Source organism: Micropterus salmoides, unplaced genomic scaffold (assembly GCF_014851395.1).
Source record: "Micropterus salmoides isolate LMB-PRFRI ecotype aquatic unplaced genomic scaffold, ASM1485139v1 Ms_hic_scaffold_19, whole genome shotgun sequence".
Lineage (NCBI taxonomy): Eukaryota > Metazoa > Chordata > Actinopteri > Centrarchiformes > Centrarchidae > Micropterus > Micropterus salmoides.
The window spans coordinates 6,486,603-6,504,616 of NW_024041039.1; the positions used below are offsets into that span (position 1 = coordinate 6,486,603).

The 18,014-nt window shown below is 40.1% G+C and overlaps 1 protein-coding gene across 1 annotated transcript in view; it reads right to left on the reverse strand.

The window, feature by feature from the left end:
• Positions 1-18,014, reverse strand: part of fgfr3 (fibroblast growth factor receptor 3) — a 74,905-nt gene that overhangs the window by 12,634 nt on the left and 44,257 nt on the right. Inside the window, 7 exon segments of the mRNA XM_038728496.1 lie at positions 2-112; positions 393-514; positions 840-988; positions 4,656-4,831; positions 5,518-5,662; positions 12,158-12,348; positions 12,544-12,667. Coding sequence (XP_038584424.1) covers positions 2-112; positions 393-514; positions 840-988; positions 4,656-4,831; positions 5,518-5,662; positions 12,158-12,348; positions 12,544-12,667 — 1,018 coding nt within the window.

Sequence of the window (18,014 nt, forward strand, 5' to 3'; positions counted from 1 at the left end):
CCGTCCTGCGTGCACGCTCCGAGCAGGTTGATAATGTTTTTGTGTTTTCCAATCATCTTCATCATCTCCATCTCTGACACCAGGTCTGACAAATCTTTATCTGTGGCGTCATCTGAGATGAACAAAAAGAACGAAGTCAGATCAGAAGAATAGCAAGTGAGAAAGGACAAAAATAAAAGCAGGAGAGGACAAAGATTTTTAAGCATATGGGAGACATGAGAAATCACAAACCAGATAAACTATTATATATGCAGGGAAAGGGAATACATGAGGAAAACACAGCAAGAAAGACACAATGCTGCTGATTTCCTTCAGGAAATCACAGAGCACAATACCATCACTGCCACTGTCATTGTATTGATTCATGAAGTGCAGTCACAACAGTCACTAACCTTTCAACATTTTCACAGCAACAGTGAGTGGCTTGTTGGGCTTCTCCTTGTCGATGCCGATGGCCTCGGCCATCACCACCTGACCGAAGCAGCCCTCGCCCAGAGGTTTACCCAGAGTCAGCCTGAAACAAAAGCAAGAAAATCTCAGAGTTTGGATTTTTGCTGCAAGCAGCACTGAGGGATGTTTTTATATTTCTGTCTGCAGTTTTGAATGAGAGCGATTTTATTGCCAAGTACAATAAGCGTGGAGGAAGGTGTCATGGTGACCTTGATGTATTGACGGCTCACATGTTTTCACAGCACATAACGGTACAAGGACAACAGCACAGTATCTGTCAATTCTGAAATATGTTGTTTGGCAGTATGAAAAAGCCACAGACCACCATGTTTTCTTTCTGACAGGCATTTAAACAGCAGCAATGAATAATTTTTCTGTGTGTCTCTTACCGTGTTCGAGGAAACTCCCATTTGGGGTCGGAGGGCAGTTCCAGCTCCGAGACGTTGGCCAGCATCGGTCCATCGCTAGATGACAGGCGCGCAATCCTGACCAATGGGGTGTTGGAGTTCATGGAGGAGTTTGAATCCAAGGATACCTGCTTGGGTGCAAAAACAAACTGTTATAGTCTCTGAAAAGGGTGAAGTGATGTGTGTATAAACAAAGAGATAGAGTGAAGAGAGAAAGCCTAACACAACCTTTGACCCAACACAGAACATATCTCTTGATCTTGATGGATAGGTAGTTTCACAGATTGTAATGACCTTTTTTTCAAGTCAAAATTGAACTGCTTTAAAGAAACTAAATTAATTTCCAGTCACTTGTAGACTATTTAAAAAAGGCTAATTGATTTTGAATGTCAAAGACAAGGCCAATAACCCAGCGACAGAAATTTTAAACGCAATTAAAACAAATATTTCCTTGTAAGATGATGAAAACGTTTAAGCTCTGGTTTGTAGAGAAACTGTGAGTATGAAACTTCACAGAAGAACTGCCACCAGTTAACCTTGGTTTGAACTTTTTGATGTAAAAACAACATTTTAGGACTGAAAAAGATGATGGAATAACTTGTCAAGATGGAATGCTTTTTGGCAGCGACAGACTGCAAACATGACACGTCTCAGGACCAGTGTCAGGGCTCTTTCAGCAGCTCAGAGTTTCTCTGAAAAACAGCCTGACTTCTGACACCGGCAATGACTTTTACAAACAGCCGGCCTGTGGCTGTGCACAGGAGGAAGCAGGCAGTAACAAAGATGAATGAAGGAGGATGCAGAGGTGGGCGAGCGCGTGGCCAGGTGGGATGGACGTCTCTATCCATCAGCGAGCTCCATTTCCAGACCGGCTGTCCTGCCGTCGAGTCTGTGGGCTCGACGTCCCCCATCATTTATCTGACTGCTGAGAGCTAATGGCTCCGACCCTGCTTTTGATGAATCTGTTTGTGTCAGAGTCTGCCAGCTCAACCCCTTCAGGTAGTGCCTTGAAACAAACATGTCCACTCACCAGACTTCCCTCCTCAACTTCTCGACTGGAGGAAAATGAGAAAAACACTGTGAAGCTAAAAAAACCCAGCCCCAACCACAATTTCAGAGGCATGAAAAGTAATATCTGATAGAACATGCCAGGGGGTTTATGGGAGATTTACTCGGAGTTATGAAAAAGAAAGGAGAGAACCAGGAGATTAGCTTTACAAAAACTAAGCAAAGATTACAGAAAAATGCAATAAGATCTTTCCCTGGACTACCTTATAAGAGCATGTAGTATATGAAGGTAGCAGAATAGAAAAGATTTAGAGGCTACAATTAGAGCATCTTTCAAAAGATGGGTTTATACTTGATATAACCTAACAAGGCTGCTTTTACGTTTCAAAAAAATACAACCTTTCCAGCTAAATCCTGACTTTGGTTTTGAAAGGCATGTGTTTGTTTTCCAAGAACTGAATCGTGACTTTCAAGTAATAGTTTTCTCTTCTAAAAATGCATCTTTTTCGCATTCTGAGGATCACAACCCTTCAATTATGAAGCTGGAAAGCTGGAGCTCGCACAGAACAACCACCCAGCGGCTGTGTCCTGGACACAGTGGGAGTCCAGCAGGGTGGGGCAGGATGGAGAATGACAAGCTCATCTGCATTTTAGACATTCAGATGATCTTTGCACTCAAACATATCACAAGATGTAAGTCATTCTGGCCCAGCAACATTGCAAGAAACCAAAAGAATGAGAGCCAAACTGAACTGCCTGTTTGGAAGACTATATAAGACAGAGAAGTAATAAGAAAATAAATAGAAGCTCAGGAGCTCAGAAGTCTTTTGGTGAGAGTAAAGTGGAGTGAAGAGAGGCGAAGATGAGGGTGAGGGCAAACTAATTAGTCTGGACAGGGAAAGCCTGCAAAAGGAAAGGTACTCTGGCTTGGTCTTCAGAAAGCCTTTTTCACTTCTTGGACATGTCTGATTCTCGTTCCTGTTTTGACTCAGACCTGTCCTGGTCGAACCACTGATGGATGTTGACTCAACTTTCTTTCCTGCCTGTCTGTGCAACCCCCCTGAACAATCTTGCAAAGCCAATGCTTTCCATATAAACATAATTTCCTACCACTTACACAGGCACCTAGACTGTAAATTAAATGTATTTCTTTTTCTGACCAACATACCTTTAAGATACATTTAAATGGTAATCTACCAGAATACTCAGATGTGGATCTACATCACAGTATAACCAACTCTGACCTAATCAAGAAATGTCTGACCACCAAAGTTGCAGATTTGTCCAAAACTTTTTGTGTTTTTGGAATTTTCTATTTTCCTACAAAAAGATAAAGAGAGTTTTTTGATGTTTCAGTTATACAAAAGTCAAAAGATTTAAAACCGTAAAAACTTTGATGCTCTATATATTCAGTGGTTCGGTTTGGAGCTACATTGTTTAGAGCTGCTCATACTTAAAGGAATAGTTTGATGTTTTGGAAAATAGGATTATTTGCTTTCTTGCCTAGAGTTAGATGAGAGGATCAATACCACTCTCACATCTGTCTGTTAAATATCAAATCAAATAAGAGATAAGATTTTCCAAAATGCCAAACTATTCCTGTAATCCTTGAGACTTGCTTTTAGTCAATTGACTATTTTGGTCTTAATTAAGACTTTAGAAATACTTTATTGAAAAAAAAAATTCTTTATTCTTTATCATGTTTGAACTTTATGCTTGGGTTTGACTTGGACTTGACAGAGGCTTGTATTGAATGGGGTCTTAAGAGACAATGTTGGGAAGAGTTCTGCAGACTAGGCTGTGGCGATGCAGCTGCTCCACTTTATGTTTCTCTCCAAACAGTTGAGGGGCGAGTGTGTGTTACACAGAGAGTGAAATCTAAAACTAACACTGACAGTCACAGGAGGGCATAAATATCCCTGAGCTGAATATGCTCCAAGATAAATGTGAACACATGTCACCAGTGTGATGCCTTCCAGCGTCCGCACATCGTCATCAAAACAGCAGGACAGAGTGAGAGATCCATGACAGATAGACGTATATATAATAACCATCTCTATTTATTTATATTCATAAGCTTGTGTGAGTCCTGTCCTGCGTGCAATTCTTCTTTAGTTATAAGTTACAGAAGATGAAAAGACAAATATTGCAAATACTTCTGCAAGTTTCTCATTGTGGCACAAATGCAGAAAAATTACACAATTTTTCCATGACTCTCCATCCATCTCTCCATGTCAGTGATTACTAATACAGGGTGCTTCCTGGAGTTAATAATGTTTCTCCCTCCTTGAGGTTGTTTTTCACAATAATCTAAATTCTGTTTCAGTACAGTTCAAAAACTAAAAACAACTGAACAGCATCTGATGCAACGGATGTGTTTAAGTTCTGGATATCTCTTGATTTCTTTTAAATAATCTGTATTACACCCAGAAAATTCAACAGTTTTCCAGGAGTTCAAGGACTCTCAACCGCTGCAATGTCTCTAAACCTCCTAAGGAAGCCAAGTCAGTTTGGTGAAATGCTGATGAATTAAAAAAACTGCGCAATAGTTATGGTGAAAGTCCCTCTAAGATGACAGGTGTAGTTTTATTTTAGTGTTTTTCTCTTTTCTAGTGGCTCGGATGATGTTTTCACAGTTTTGTGAGAAAAAAATGCAATATTGCTACATAATTTCAACATCATCTGCCCTATGTTGAACCAAAGTTATTATAAATATGATAAACGTTAAACTAAACAGACAGAAAAAGAGGTAAAAGTGTTTATACGAATCTTGTATCTACTTTCTGTTACCTGTCTCTTGAGGGGGAACTTTGATAGTTTTTGCACAGGCGGTGTGGGCAGCGTCTTCTGCGTGGTCATTCTCATGCGACAAAGGACAACGATGACCACGGCGAGGATGAAGAGCACACAGCCCGTAACATAGATGAGTATGTCGGCGTAGTAGTCTTCCTTCTCCGGGCTCACTGCTTTTGGAGGAGGATGTCACAAGCATGGGAAGTTAGTCAAAATACACATATTGCATGAAAAACATGACATATCAACATAACAATAACATTTTTATAATCTAGTGTTTTTTATTCTATTCCACACCTAGACCCATCTTTTTTTGTAAATAATTAAAAAGAAATATTGCTTTGCTCAGTAGCACCTTTTACCCAAATGGAAAAAAGCAGTTTTCTATGGAGTAACATCTATAAATCAAACCAGAAACATATCATAAAGTAATCAGCTTGTAGTTTTATCCTGCAGCTGGTAATTACACCTGTGATATGCTTCTTCCTGGGGAGGTAATTATTGTGCTGAGAGCCGAACACAGAAATGTCTTTAAATTGCCTCGTAGCCTTGAGACATTTAAACAGACGATCTGCTCTGATTACAAAGCGTCTTTCAGTGGAGGCTGGATTGCATGTTCGGTTCGTCCAATTAAAGGGGCAATGACACAGTTGCAGTGCACTTGAAAGGTGCTAACAATCAGCAATCCATGATAATGTACGATAATTAGGTTTGAAAATGAACTCCGCTACTGAACAAAACATGAAATTGTCCAAAAAAAACAGGACAGTAGCAATCAAATTTTCATGGAGTTTATAACATTTGAGGTGGAAAAAAAAGACGTCAAGAGTCCAAAGAGACAGAGAGAAGAGGAATATACCTGGAAGCACTGTCAGCCAGGCAGAGTGGTAAGCATAACCGATAGAGTTCCCTGCCAGACAAGTGTACTCGCCCGCATCCTCAAAAGACACATTGGTCAAGAAGAGAACCTCTAGCTCCTTATCTGTAGTGTTAATACCAGCCGTCTGTGGAGGATGGAGAGGGAGGGTGGGTAAGATTGAGGAGGGAGAAAAAGAAAGAGAGAGGGAAGAGATATCATAAGCCCAAAGCTTCTTAGAGGAAACACCAAATACACCCTGAAGGAAAGGACAGTACAGAGGATTTGAAGGAGTCAGCAGTGCTGTTTTCTTCACTGCACCGCCAGCAACACCTGAAAACACCCAAGCAGCACCTTCACCATGCTGCAAAAGAAGCTTGCTGGTTCAATCTAAAACCACACACAACCCAGAAACGTTTCCCACTGCAAAAAAATATTCCTCTTATCAAGTATTTTTGTTTTACCTGTTATTATGTCCTAAAACATGTGAAAAAGTCTGACATTACAATAAGTTTATTTTAACCAACACTAATAAACTAATAACTAACTAACTAATAATAATGTTTCAAGAACGTTAAAGTTTATATAGTAGGATGGCAATCTGCTTTATTGTCTTCCTTAAAGATACTCAGTGTAGAAAATCCTTGAAACAAGAGAAACTGTATTAAAAACAGGTTAAAATTTTCTTATAGCAATATCAGCTTTTATCATTTCTTTTAAGAAACCAGAATTTTAGTGCTCAGTAATAGACAAAAATGACTTGATAAGATGTACATTTTTGTGCTGACTTTTTGTCAGTGTTGCTGCTACAACATGAGTTTAAATTAAACCAGCGTAAAGTTTACCAGACACCAAAGCAAAGAAAACCCCTCACCACAGGCCTTGTCTGCAGAAATGATGGTGCCGGGTGCAGGCAACATCGGATTTCTTTTATAACCTTTAATGGAGTTTGTTATACTGTTCTTATATTTGAGCTTCAAGCATGGAATTTAGGATGTTGTTCTTGAATGTTTTTTTTTAGCTCTATTTGATTTTTACATTTGTATGGCTAGGGATGCCTTAAGGATCTGTTCTGGGTCCACTGCTTTTTGTTAATAGATTCAAAGACTTCTTTATGGTTTGTACAGATCTTCTACTATTGTTGTTTGCTGATCACACAAATTCCACATTAAAATTTAGTTCACTATTTCAAATAACCTTGAAATTGAGCAACACGGAGTTTTCCCCCTTTGATTAATGGTTGGTTTGATGACCAGTGGGGGAGTATGTGTCTGATGTGGCTTGGTGGGTTGTGGGGGTTGGGTACTCTTGTTCCCCAGGCCTCAGTAATGAACAGTGACATCCAGACCCAGTCATGAATCAGACTCCTGCCCGTGCTTTCAAATAAAAGCACATTAATACAGCTGGAGAATACACTCCCAGGGAAATCAATACCGGCCTGTGTGTGTGTGATACGATTTGGTCGGTGGGGGGGTTTCATATGTGTGTGTAAAGGTGGTTTGGGGGAGAGCGAGGAGAGACTTTTGAAGTTACTGCAGTAATTAAAGGTGCAATATTGTGTTTGTTATTGACCGGGAAGGAAGACAAAGTGGCACTGGGCGTTAAAATGGATGATAGCTCCTAGCTAACCGAATGTGAGCATTTAAACTCAGAGGACTTGTGCATGTGTGTGTGTGTGTATGTGTTTGTCCTATTAGCAAGCCAGTGAGCCAATCAAACCCACAATGAATAGGAGTCCAGCAGAGAGGAGGAGACACAGCGGAGGATAAAATGTGGTGAAGGCGGTTGTCGCTCGGCGCTCATGATTTACCTGGTTTGTGTACCATAAGCCAGAAAGCGTTTTCTGATTTGCCTACAAAGTTTGAGGCGCGGCACCAATACTTCCCAGAATCTTTCTCTGTCACGTTGAACAGATTCAAGTTACTGTGGGCCTCAGTGTGTTTACTGACAACACTCTGTAAAGGGGAAATTGAGAGGCACAGTGAGGCCTTTACAGCAAGTTCCTGCAACAACAGATGTAGACAACATATATGTAGACCTGCAGAACACACACACACACACACACACACACACACACACACACACACACACACACACACACACACAAACACACTCTAATTTCTAATTTGTATACTTTTATATCTCAACAGTTCAAAAGGGAAATAATGTAAAGTATATTGCTAGTTAGCATTTACTGTTGCGTTTATATCTGCTAAGGTATGACAAATAGAAAGTAGCTACTAACTATACAGAAATGCAGAAATGCTTGATCAATTTCAAATGAAAACAATATAGATATGAGCTTTTTTTGGTGGAAACAAGCAAGTTTTGCTGCCAGTGCAGTAAGTTATTTTTATTTGATTGCTATACAATACTAAATTATTCCATTAAGTATAATACGAATGCAGAACTTTGACTTGTAAGTGAGTACGTTCACATACTATACGCCTACAAGTACTGCTAATTTACACTGAAACCTGGACAGACATACATACACAGAAAGACACACAAACACACACATGTACACACACACACACACACACACACGTCTCAAGCTGTCTGTGAGATTAAAAGCATTACAATGTCAAACCTGTAAGATCACAAACATAAACACACACACATACACACATGCTCCATACATTTCATAGTAACACAAGTTGTCTATTGGTAGATTAAAGGAATTTCAATATGTCTATATTCACTAAGTGTGTGCGCTGCATGCATAAACACACACGTGCTCTCACACACACATTGCTTGTGACTCCAGCAGAGAAACTGCCGATGAATAATTAAACGGGCAAAGCACATAAAGGAGAAAACATATCATGTTTTATGGCTGCTTAATGAACATTCAGGGCTCGGCTCCAGACGCCTCCCTCTCCCTCTCCATGCTGGGGCTAGTCGCTCATCGTTAACTCTTTTTTCCAGGCATCAAAAGAGGATTCAGGCATTTCTCAAAAAAAAAAAAAAAAAAAATAGTATGATACCCTCCTCCCACCCACAGCTGTATTTAACTGCTACAGTATATGCCACACATGAAATGTCGCAGGGAGTCTGAATGAACTGTGGTGGGGCCATATAGAGAGAGACAGAGAGAGGCACACGCAGATCTCAGTAAATACTGTTTCAATTATGTGGTAGTCGAAAATAGAGCGTGGAGCCGCGGTCTAGGCTGACAGGCCTGCTCCCCCCCACCCTTTCTGTTGGCCTGTCTTTCTCCTCCTCTTTCTCTCCTTCTTCCTCTCTCTCTTCCTCCTTCTTCTTTCTATCTTACTTTTTCTCTTTCTCAGTCACCACCTCCTCCTCTCTTCCTCTCACTCTATATCCCCTTTCAGTTATGCACCTTAAATGTGCTGGAAATTTTACGTATTGGTTGTAAAAGTTGTGACGGCAATCGGATCTAGAAGCATTTCTGTAACACTTCCAACAAGTCCATCAAGTCTGAATCAAATGCCGTCACTTTAATGTAAAGGCTACAGAATGTAGAAGGTTAAATAAACAGAGAGAGATTGAATGGGTGTCTTGTTCTGTCTTCTTAGAACACTGTAATACATTTCTCATAATTATCAATTCTTATGCACAAAGAAAAAGAAGTTTAAACGCTGTTTCAGGCAATTTATCTAATCATTAAATACTGTGAATGAGCCAGTCTTAAATGACCAGTTCAGAATTGTATTAGTGAGCTTTAGAAGTTCTGGTAAGAATATTTTGTTATCTTTAGACAGAGCAAGGCAAGCTGTTTCCAGTCTTTTTGCTAAGCTAAGCTAACTGTGGTTTCATATTTACTGTACAGATATGAGAGTGATATCAATATTCTCATCAAGTTTTTAGCAAGAAGTGAATAAAGCTATTTCAAACTATATCTTTAAGTTGAGAAGGTTCCACTTATGTCACATCATGTTTACTGTGTGTTCAATATTTTTTTATCTCTCGCAACTCAGGGACAGAAAAGGAATAATCATCAGTCCATCAGTTTCCCCTTCATTTTAACTTCCATGCCAACTGTTAAATATATATAAATATATCGTACTTTCGATCTAATAATTGATTAGAAAACTAGTGAGAGGCTAGGGTGATATCTAGCACTCACGAAGGTTATTATCTAAGGCTTCCACTGCAAAATAATTCATCATTGATGCAGCCGGTTGCAAAGGTGAGAGCCTGAGGACACTCTTCTACCTTAATATGATTATTTTTTAACTCACTGCTGAATAAAATAGACCTAAGCTTGAAAGCCCCAATTCCGTCACTTCAAGAAAATGAAGCCAGCAGTGTTACAGATATGTTACAGATTGCATGTCTGAAAAGGACTTGTTTTTGTCACTCTCTTCTCTTTTTTCAATTTCATCTCTTATTTCTTTCTTTCTCATTCTTTCTGTCTCCCCACCTCTCTCACCTCCCTCCCACTCATTCTCTAAGTCTCTCGCCCGCTGTCTTTACCCACCACTCTGTCACACTTACTCTCTCTCCCTGCTGACTTTGCCCTTCCTTGTGTTCCTCCACTCATTTTTTCCATGGCTTTTTTGGTTGCCTCTTTGCTCTTTCCTCTCTTCTCCTCCTCCTCCTCCTCAAACCACGCGACGCAGCACATCTGACGGCAGTGGCGGTTAACAGAGCCCGTCTCTCTCCCTGCGTTGCCGCCACCGCGGCAGTTAACTTAGTCCAAACCAGATGTTTGTTTTATTCCCTCGCTCTCTCTAGAGGCAGAGAGAAAGAAAAGGGAGAGGCCAAATAAAAAAGCAAAAGCCTTCTTGGTGTTTCAATGGGAGTCTTCCTCTCTTCACCCCAAATAAAAAAGCATGCCTCACAGTGGGTTCAGGGTGTTGTCCTCCTTTGTGAGGAATGCTTACTACTCTATACTTGAACACCACCACTGTCTGGGGAGGGGATGACACCTCCAAGAGTTGCTCTTTAATAGGAGCACACCCTCCTAAGACTATCTGACGACTTCCCAACTGCATTTATTTAACCTTTATTTCATGAGGGAGTGCTTGTGATTGAGCAATGTGTGTGTTGAGCCAGACACACCAGAATATCAGTGATTAATGCATAAGGAATACATGGAGATGCAAGTCAGGTAGACACTCTTTCACAGCCTTGCACGTTACTTAATGTATAATTTAAGAGTTCATTCCAAAACATGACATTGTGCCAGTCAGCAACAAGATGCATCATTGATTCACATATCAAAGTTGGACTACCAGTGTAGCAGGTATGACCTTTAGGTAGATTTATGCTTTTGTCAGGGTGCTAGTATCTCATATATTTTAGTTTTTGTTTTGTCCTCTAGGATTTTCTTTTCTTTATCTGCCCTTTTTCTTATCTTTCAGAAAGTCAAAATGAAGTAGGGCTGTACCGAATAGTGCAAAGCTGTATTCATAACGTTAACATTAGAATTTGTTCTTTCTAAACACAGTATTTCAGCACAGTTGCAGATAAAGATTAGGCTACACTTGTTTTATTAGTATTATACTTTTCGTAGAATTAGATTCCAGTGATGGCTGAGTAGGATTGTTTCCATTTCATTTATCTGATTCACTGCTTTGCTCTCGCCCTCTCTTCATTCACACTCCAGCTCGCGCAAACACTCCTGTCCTCGCTTTATGACGCTCAGCCAAATTTGAATGTGTGTTTGCAACCAGCGACAGACAAATTCCACCCTTTTACGGGGATGACATCATAAAGTATGACGACAGACATTTGAGGCTTCATTTGAAAACCTCATTAGAAGCTTTGAATCTGAAAAATACATTTGATACAGCCCTAAAATGAAGATGCCTATTGTCGTCTAGTATTTGTTTAAAAATTCAAGTTAAGTTCAGGAAAGAAATGTACATTAGGGCCACGGAGAGCTCAATAGAGATTGTTGATAGACAACATGGAGCAAGACGGAAAAAGACCTTGTTACTCTCTTTCTTTTCAGTAAGCCTGGAAAAAAGTAGATTTTATGAGGTCAATTACATGTGAATCAAACAATGTAAACATGATTATTTTGGCAATAATCAAATTTTTAGTACCTAAACAAATTAGTATTTTGCAAAGCTGGAAAGATATGATCTGTATCAAGGCAGATTTACCTCAAGAATAATAAATAAATGTACATGCATGTACTTCCTTTCTCACAATAAGGTATATAACAAATTACATATCCTATTGATCTTATTGTCAGAAGAAAATCATAACACCTTGAAGGAAAAACAATAATCCCCCTTTAATTATGATTTCACTTCATTTAATCCACCATTAACCATTGTTCAGGCCAACAATACAATAAGGTGCCAAAATCCATAATCTCTTTAAGTTTAGTCAAAACTGTAGTGCAGGTGCCACATACATGAGCAGAAACTAGAGATATTATCAGGTTAATGAATGTACATTTCTATATGCTGCAGTACATAAGAAAGTGCAGGTGAAGCTTTTCTTCCCCATATTGAAGGTGTAGTGTTTGAGAAATGAGCTCTTCAATTAAATGCTGCAGTGAAAAGAGCCTGTGGCCCCGCAGACTCACCTACTGTAAAAACCTATTAAACAAGACATTTAGGAGAGATTAATTATGAGTGAAATTATCATATCTACTGCTGAAATCTACTCCAGGCATACGCTGGTGAGACTGTGATTCATTAGAGAATTGAACCAGACCCACCTTCAGGATGTTGACATAGGGGACGCCGTCGGGGCCATAGCGGCTGCCGTTGACCTCGATGTGTTTCAGCCACTGGATATGCGGCTGGGCGTCGCTGTACACCTTACAATGAAACTCCACGTCGCTGCCCACCACCACCGTCTGATTGGCTGGCAGGCCTGCCTGGAGGATAGGCCTGTGAGGGGAACGCTCTGAGACAGAAAGCACATTGGCATAAATCATGCATGGGAATGATGTGCTGCAGGAAATGTAGACGTAAAGTAGTCTTATAAAAATCTTTTTACCATCAACAACTCTCGTGGGTTTTTAAAACCACTTGTGCGTGTTAATTTATTCGTTGTTTACACAGAAGCAGAAGTGAAACTAAATGTTTCCGTGTTGTTTACCTAGCACATCCAGCTGGTAGGTGTGGGTGATGGTGCCGTAATTGTTCTGCACCACACAGGTGTAGTTTCCGCGGTCTGACGGCACGGCACTCTCCATCACCAGACTCCATTGCTGGTGTCTCAACTGGGGAGGAGGAAAGGGAGAAGGGAAGAGGGAGGCGAGAAGGAAGAGGAAAGAATAAATATGCCATTACAACATTTACATTTGTGTGGATACTGGTATTTAAAAAAATCTCAGGGGGAGTTTGGTGTCATATTTGAAGGCCTGAAAAGTGCTTATTTGGTATATTACCACTTATGATAGCACACAGAATCATGTTAAGTTTATGAATTTGCCTCAGGACTTTATATGTCATCCTTTACAAGAAGAATACAATAACTACCGATCTACCGATTTAGAAGATGTATGATTTGCAAATAAGGTGTGAAGATACACTTACAGACACATAAATATTGTACAGTAACCGAAGCTGATATAGAAACGAATGCTGCTGTCATAAACAAAAAATCCTTCTATTTTCACATATAAGCGCTCTGTCCAGAGAAACCATCTTTCCCAGCGTGAGATGTCTTTCCTCACTCCTTCCTTTGATATCCTTTGGTTTAAAACATCACAGAACAGCCAGGTTGGTAAACAAGAGTGTGCTGTGTTCAGCTAATGTTTACTGAGGTGCCAACCCCTTTCAACAAACATTTAAAATGGTGATACAACTTTAACCTCCTTTTATTAATTACATACTGGTTGATGCAGAACAGACGTGATTAGCAGAAAACAATCTTTTGACGTGGTGTAAACGTCTTGATGGGAAACAGTTCTGTGTGACCATAGCACAAAGTAAAACTGATGAAAAGGATTCATGAGTAGGGAGCAGTCTGATTAGGTGTCTGGCGCAGACTTTGGATCATATTTTATTATTTTTTAGTTTTTACAGTGAACAACATGAAAAGAAGAAATGTGATGGCACATAATTAGTAATTCTCAAGGTGCAATATTTCTCCTCAACATATTGCTAAACACTGATAGTAAGAGAATTAAAAACAGAATACCACAAAGCCTCAATCAGTAATTAGACAGCTGGACAGAACATTTCATGAGACAGCTCTGCAAAGTCTCTTAAAAGCATTTCCTTCTCTCTGCTTGCAGTGAGAGGAGGCAGCGTTTTTGCACCTCTGAAATTGGTTCCACTGTGCCAGTCAAGAGCAATCTATCCCTGGAGAGTCGAAGGGTAAATTCTGCGTAGTAATTCAAACCAGGTGTGGCTGGATGGCAGCAGCAAGCAGATACTAACTTGACAGATTCAGAAGCTGCTCAGAGGCAGATTGAGCAGCCCAGCACAGCGAGGCGAGAACAGAGGACCTGCTACGCTTCGATAAGCAGAGTCTCCATGGGCCACGAGGGATGACCTCCGCAGCTTAAGTGGAAACATGCGGCGCAGATGCCGTTGCTGTGCTTACTGCTGTGAGACAAGCGCAGAGTGAACACCTCCGACAGAGGTCAGAATGACTAAAGACAGGAGTGAGTGATGTCAACAAAGAGGCTTTTCAGGGTGGAACACTTAACATCACCTGCGTAGGAAAATGTGCCGACCCAGAGAGGGCTTAGTGTTTTCACAAACGTTTAACCCCCACGTGTTTAGGTAAGTGGCCAACCATTCACAGAACGTATATATTTGTAGGTTGAGGATCACACTCTCCTCCCCTCCTTCTTTTCCCTCTGTCTTACAGTATACACTCCTTGACTCTCTCTTGGAGGCGCATGCGGAAAATAATGTAACAGTGTAAATATTATGCCTGTGTGTGCTTTTTGCAGTTGCATGGTAACATAGACCAGGCAGCCCGCTCAACGCTGGCAAATGTTTTTCAGAGTGGCTGGCTCCACCCCGTCTACCCCTCTCAGAGCCGAGGAGTCAAACTGAAGTCAATGGCTGCTCTCATGAGCAGATGAGTGACGCCTTCTGCTGTGGTCGTTGAGCCCCAAGCCCAGCAGAGAGGAGGGGGAACGAAAAAAACGGCAACGCATAGGGAGGGAAGCTTAAAGGTGGTAAAATATGAGCTGAAGTCGATGCTCAGTAGAGGCCAAGACCACCAACAGAAACAGAAAGAGACTGTGATCAGAGTTATGGTCTTATTTAGGTCTTCGTCTCATTTAAAAGACCTAATTTCATTATAATTTCTGGAACTTAAGTTCTATGTTTCTTTTGAGGTACTGCTACTTTGAAATTATTTCATTTGGATGGATGCTACTTTTTACTCCACCACATTTATCTGACAGCTGTAGTTCCTGTGCATATTCAAATTTTATGTTCAGCTTCAGGCAATCATGGCTGCTGTCAAGAAAAACATCTTGCATTTCACCGCTCAAAATCACAGCTTAGTTTCAGCTCAATAAAACATATATCTTTGACACAATCTGTAGAGGGACATTTAAACCACATGAAAATCCCCAAACTAGGGACAGTAGGAAATAAGTACTTTTTCCAAGTACTTCTGTTTTGTGTCTTATACTTTTTTACTTTTATGTCATTTAAAAGTGAGACTACATAACTTTTTAAATTGGAAATAAAACAACTTTCCACTTACAAATCTTAAAAAACATTTATTCACATTCTTAGTCTGGTATGACCAGTAGCTTATGTTGGCTAATGTTAGAAAATTTAAGGTAGATATTGCTGTGTAATCTATTTCAACTTCAGTTCACTTTGGCTTTTGACTCAGTTCCGCTACTGTTACACTACGTTATAACATAATTGATGAATAGTTATTCCTTTGCTTTTAGCAAAAGTTACATAGTCTTGCTTTAAATGTGGAATTTTACTGCCCCCACTTACAGCTCCTTAGAGTGTGGATAACTACTAGAGAAAAGGCAATTTTCAAATTCAAAGTTATTAATTTGTGGTTTATTATTAACTTTAAGTGACATTTCTACTTTAATTCCCCTCTGTCTTTTCCTTGGCACTTTTAATTATTTTCTCCATACATTCCACTTGCTTTTATTACCATGTTACATTGGCTAACCCTGTTGAACCTGTAGTATTAGTCCCCAAACGTGATAATCCCATCCATTCCAATCACGCCAGATTCCAAACAGAATTAAATTATTAAGGAGCTTACGTTAGAGTCATACGAGGCTTTAAAGCTTTTAGGGCTTTGGCTGTGGACCTACAGAAGGGCGCAAGCCATGGGAATGGACAAGAGTTTCACACTGCAAAAAGTGCGCATCTGAAGGAGTCTTTGCATAAAGGAAAAAGAAACAGGGAGTATGTTGGGTTTTGTATCGAATTCAACATATTGTGTATAAAATATCTTGAGAGAATTAAATGTTACCTGTCTTATTTTGAGGTATTTTTGCTTGCCTTACAGAGCCTGTTATGGAAAACAGTGAAGATACCACAATGACTTACAATAAGGAATTCACAACTAGAATGCCAGCTTAAATGGCTCATAAAAATATATAGACATTTTTTGCAGTGTAGCACTTGTCTGAGAAAACACAGGAAGCTCTGCTCCCTTTATAGTACAAACCCTCCGTCTTCACCTCGCAAAATAGCCCTGCCAGAACCAACGGGGCCAGTTACTAGAATTTATGAGTGTGTCAGAGCGGACCAGTGGCTCGGATATGTGCTACCATCTAATTTGACCCACAGAGAAAGCGGAAACAGATAGAAGCGGCCCTAAGGGCTTGCTATTAAAGCTGGCAAAGTTTGTGGGTCTGTTTCCCGTACATGCCACTGTATCAACATAGAGGAGAAGACTGCAAAGTTTAAAGTATGGTAGTTCAAAGCAGAAAAAAATGAGTCAGAAAACCAAATAAATAGGATAATCTGTATTTTGATATCCATGGTATATTTGGGTAAAATGATAGGGGAGAAAAGTGAATGACCATGGCAGGTCTAAAATTAAAAAGTACAGAAATTCGTACACGGCCTACAGACTCACAATCCAGCCTGTGTTATTTGGATTGGAAAAACAAGGACTTAAAGTCTTAAAAAGTAACAGTGTGGAGCCAGTTTAAGAGCCCTGCCTTGGAAGCTTGTCAAAACAGGGATTGCAAAATCTGTAGAGAACTGAGCGACCTGTACGGAATGAAACACAATAATTACATTGTCAACTTTTGTCTCGCTTGTGCCGCCAAGGTTTAGCATGAACACAATTAAATCCCTTCAGCCATATGTGGCAGCATACAACAGCATTGGCTTTGGCTGTCAAAGACTCAGGCCATCTCAATAGGCAGTCAACACGCCCATCTCTCCCCACCTCCATCTGATGGCTCAATAGAGAGGTGAACTTTAACCTTCAGACCCTGTCCCTCCATAATGGAGGAGGCTCTGAGCGCCACCGTCGTCTAGGAAGGTGAACAATGCTCCGGCACGTCGCCCTGCTGGAATTTCATTTTCTATTTTACAAATGAGCCACACATCCTATTTACCGTTTCATTTAGCTTCAACAAATGTACCATTTAATTCTCTGTCTTGCCTTTCAATGGACTAAAATAGAACTGAATGTCTGAACAACCTTGTGTGTGCTCCTGGGAAAGAATGTACAGAGAAGATGTTAGTGTGCATCTACGTATATAGGCCCGTAGGACTGGATAATCATAGAATATCTAGGAAACACTGCCCTAAAAAGTCCATTACTAATGAACCAAAAGAAAACCAAAAAAGAAAATCTGAATATAAGACGTTTCTGTGGTCAGACAAAGGACTCCATTACATCAGAGCTGGACAACAATGACTGGCTAATATCTGATATATAATAAAACTTTAATATTTTATTCGTATTCCTTTTCTTTTATGACAGTAACATAATGATAAAATCTCCCTAAGTCTATTTCCTTATTTTCTTAAGTCTATTCTGCTCTGCAGTATCGCTTCTAAATGTCTTTACCATTAAAGTATGTATAGCATGCAAGTCTGGTATTAACGTTACCATGACTCACTGAATAATGCTGCAAAGAAATCCCTATTATCCAGTGTCATTTGAGTCTCATATAGGATTATATATCATATAAATAATACTATATAGATCTCTTCATATTTTACAAAAACAAATGCAATTTTAGGCCTGCAAAGAAGATGAAACTGCTTGTTAAAATGCATGGCTTTAAAGAACAAAGGAGAACATGGTGCATCTTTAGAAAGGGTACTTTCACCCACTCCAATGTGAAGACGGGAGGCATTTATGTAGGCGGGTAATGGACCTTAATGGCCGCCTCAGTCAGAAACATTCTCTCACACTAGTGCATATCTGAAGACACTCAGAGTAAATGACAAACTTGCTAGTAACAGTGCTGAGTGGAGACGATACCATTGTCCTGATCAGCATGGATCAGTTATCAAGTCAGTTACAGTCACAAAGACACTCCCAGCCTCGTGTGGCAAAATCATCCCATCACCTGTCCAAACCTTAATAATCAGACACGGGTGCGATTCATTCAGTTGGAATTAACTACGGCTGTCAAATCAATACAGATG